The sequence below is a fragment of the Sander lucioperca genome, chromosome 1, assembly GCF_008315115.2.
Source record: "Sander lucioperca isolate FBNREF2018 chromosome 1, SLUC_FBN_1.2, whole genome shotgun sequence".
In the NCBI taxonomy this organism is placed as follows: domain Eukaryota; kingdom Metazoa; phylum Chordata; class Actinopteri; order Perciformes; family Percidae; genus Sander; species Sander lucioperca.
Window position 1 is genome coordinate 34,814,999 of NC_050173.1, and position 3,444 is coordinate 34,818,442.

Here is a 3,444-nt window from a genome sequence, read left to right on the forward strand (position 1 = left end):
TGCACACTGTTATTTCATTAAATATAGGCTATTATGCTCTGACTTTGGAAGATTTGGAAATGAAAAGCTATAACTGTCCTCTGAATATTCCCGAATGACACAGACAGACATTATCACATGCTGTTGTAATCTAAACAAGAAACAATGAAACTTGCATTGCAACATTGCAGCTGGCCTCTCATATTACATTTCATCATGTTTTCAACGTCAAGCAAAAAAAAAGGGGAGGCGGGTTGCTGTGTGATGCGTGCGTGCAGGCATGCTGACTTGTTTTAGACGACACACAGTGTCCCCTTCATGTTTTCGACTCATCCGCCCAGTTTCTGATATGAGCATAAAGTCCACAAAAGAGCACTGATTCCATATCATGCAAACACCGCCCCTGTCTGTCTCACCGGGCCAATTGCGTTACCTGGGTGACACACGCCCCGCCACATCACGAGCGCCTCCTCCACAGCACCAAATCAGCCTTTAAATACAGCTCCGTGCCCAGTTTTCGGCCTCTCAATCAGTCAAATTACTGCTGAGAGGCTGTAAAGGCCTTTTTCTACTTCTGTTGCCGTTGCTGTTTGAAAAAACTCTAAAAGTAAGTCGTCTTTCTAGTTTGTAGCTGTTGCAGACTGTTGCTGTCGCTGATTCCCACTTGTTTTCATGAAAACTGAACTGAACCATGTCGCCTGGTTTCTGCGAGATTTAGTCATAGACAGTATGCAACTTTGGGTTTCCTTAGGTTTCTGAAAGTGCAGCGATGGAAGTAATGTTGCAGAACTTTATGAAGATGCACGTTTTCAATAGTCTTAACTTTTGTAGAACTGGATAAACAGGCTGTCAAGTTGGTTTCTTGAATTGCATTGACAAAGTCAATAGCCTACTTATTTTTTTTGCAATATAGATTGGTGGTGATTTGATTTTGAAAGAGTTTAAATGTCGAGGTATGATGCTGATTGTATGTGTGCAAATTATGCTCGTGATTTGAATTCTTATCCTTCATGTTGCTGTTTTTTGTGTGTGGGTGTGGGTCTTCTGCAGAAAGTTTTGGAAAACGTCATGCAGTCAACAACTTTGAGTGAACTGAACTATGAACTTTAGTTACAAATCTAAAGGTAGAACCTGGTCTGTTTTTAAAGGCCAAAGTTCAACCATTCAAGCCAAATATTTACAGAGGTGGCGCAAGAGAGGGAGGAAGTCAGATGTGTTTTTTTTTTTTTTCCCATTTGGAACAATAGATTTAATCTTTCTCGTAGGCTACTTCATTTTGGACCAACTGCGAAATAACTGGTTTCTCTCCTCTAGGATGACTCATCAGTTCCCATCCCTCTCTCCGGAGCAGAAGAAGGAGCTCTCTGACATTGCTCAGAGGATCGTGGCTCCAGGAAAGGGAATCCTGGCTGCAGATGAATCAACAGGTGAGCCTTAAGTCTCTAATTATGATTCTATGATGAAGGGGACTGCAGAGTGTGCAACTGAAATGATTGTCATACCCTCTTCTTCTTTCAAGGAACCATGGGAAAGCGTCTCCAGAAAATCAATGTAGAAAACAACGAGGAGAACCGTCGCTACTTCCGTGACCTCCTCTTCTCCTCTGACCCCTTAATCTCCAACTGTGTGGGTGGGGTCATCTTCTTCCATGAGACTCTCTACCAGAAATCAGACAGCGGCAAGCTCTTCCCCCAAGTCATCAAGGATCAGGGGATTGTCGTCGGCATCAAGGTGAGGAGCCTTCAAGTGGAGATCGAGCCTAGTCGAATGCACACATCTTCAGCTCTTTCACACATTGACCCTTGTAAGTTAATGGGTGTGTTTTTGATTTTCTTGTTTCAGGTGGACAAAGGCACAGCCGGTCTAAACGGAACAGATGGAGAGACCACCACACAAGGTGAAAATGGATTGTATAGCTATTCTAATTCAAAGCACAGAAGTGCAAGCCTTCTTTATTGCTAAATCTTTACACGCTTCAACACGGCAGCGTACCAACATTCTATGGCTTATTGTTTTTCCATAGGTCTCGACGGCCTCTCAGAGCGCTGTGCCCAGTATAAGAAGGACGGTTGTGACTTTGCCAAGTGGAGGTGTGTGCTCAAGATCTCAGATAGCTGCCCATCAGCACTCGCCATTGCAGAGAATGCCAATGTCCTTGCCAGATATGCCAGTATCTGCCAACAGGTGTGTGCGGCCATAGTCACTATATAGAAATGACCGACTCAAAAATGTTGGCGGGAAGTCATCATTTTTAAATTGACATTTATGTTCTCCACCAGAATGGCCTGGTGCCTATTGTGGAGCCAGAGATCCTGCCTGATGGAGACCATGACCTGCTGCGCTGCCAGTACGTCACAGAAAAGGTTGGTTCATCATCTTTGGCTTTGTCAGCCAAACCACCAGCTGTAATTTCCCCATCAGATATTTTAAAGCATGTGTAGTAATAAATCTGCCTCTCCATGTTTTAGGTTCTGGCTGCTGTGTACAAGGCTCTGTCCGATCACCATGTGTACCTGGAGGGCACTCTGCTGAAGCCCAACATGGTCACTGCCGGACACTCCTGCACTAAGAAGTTCACCCCTCAGGAGGTTGGCATGGCCACCGTGACCGCTCTTAGGCGCACCGTCCCCGCTTCTGTGCCAGGTGAGTGTCATGATCCTAGCTTTCCTCTTCTTAACAAACCAGTTTAAGAAAAGCACAGATGGCTGAGTTTCTTAGTGGCATGCTGCTTTCTGTGTCTTTCCAGGCATTTGTTTCCTGTCTGGAGGCCAGAGTGAGGAGGAGGCGTCCTGCAACCTGAACGCCATCAACCAGGTGCCCCTCCATCGCCCCTGGAAGCTGACCTTTTCTTACGGCCGTGCACTCCAGGCCTCTGCTCTTGCAGCCTGGCAGGGCAAAGCTGCCAACAAGGCAGCTGCACAGAAAGCATTCTGCACCAGGGCCAAGGTTAGTTTCGGAGGGCATGACTAATACTGAATAGACACTGATACATTATACCCACTTATCAATTTGTAGTTGGACTGTGCACAAAACTAGCTCCTAAATTACTCTGTATTACCTAACTTTATACTGACTGGTAAATTATTGATACTAAAAAGCTTTTTGTCTATTCAGTCCCGCACTAATGTGGCCCAGGCTGATCATTAACACTCAGATTTGACTTTGACCTAACTTTCTCCCTCTGTTGCTCCCTTCAGATCAATGGCCTGGCTGCCAAAGGAGAGTACAAGCCCTCCGGCTCAGCTGACCAGGCCTCCGTGCAGTCTCTGTACACAGCCAGCTACGTCTATTAAATACTGTGAACGTTAAAAAATAAAACCAAATGAAAATGGACCAAATATGACCAGAAATGCCTCTGCTGGATTTCCTAGACTACAAACACCAGGAGAAGACGTCCATTATAATGTTGAACTACTGTTTGTCTACTCAGTTAAAATGACTGGAAATAAATTAAGTGACCAAAAT

At 44.9% G+C, this 3,444-nt stretch overlaps 1 protein-coding gene across 1 annotated transcript; it reads left to right on the forward strand.

Moving 5' to 3' along the window:
* Positions 1-324: 324 nt before the first annotated feature.
* Positions 325-3,444, forward strand: aldob (aldolase b, fructose-bisphosphate). Its single transcript, XM_031319722.2, has 9 exons — positions 325-586; positions 1,294-1,406; positions 1,499-1,710; positions 1,822-1,876; positions 2,003-2,163; positions 2,259-2,342; positions 2,448-2,622; positions 2,726-2,925; positions 3,177-3,444. Exons 2-9 carry the CDS (start codon positions 1,295-1,297, stop codon positions 3,270-3,272), a joined length of 1,095 nt encoding a protein of 364 aa, XP_031175582.1. The 5' UTR covers positions 325-586; position 1,294; the 3' UTR covers positions 3,273-3,444.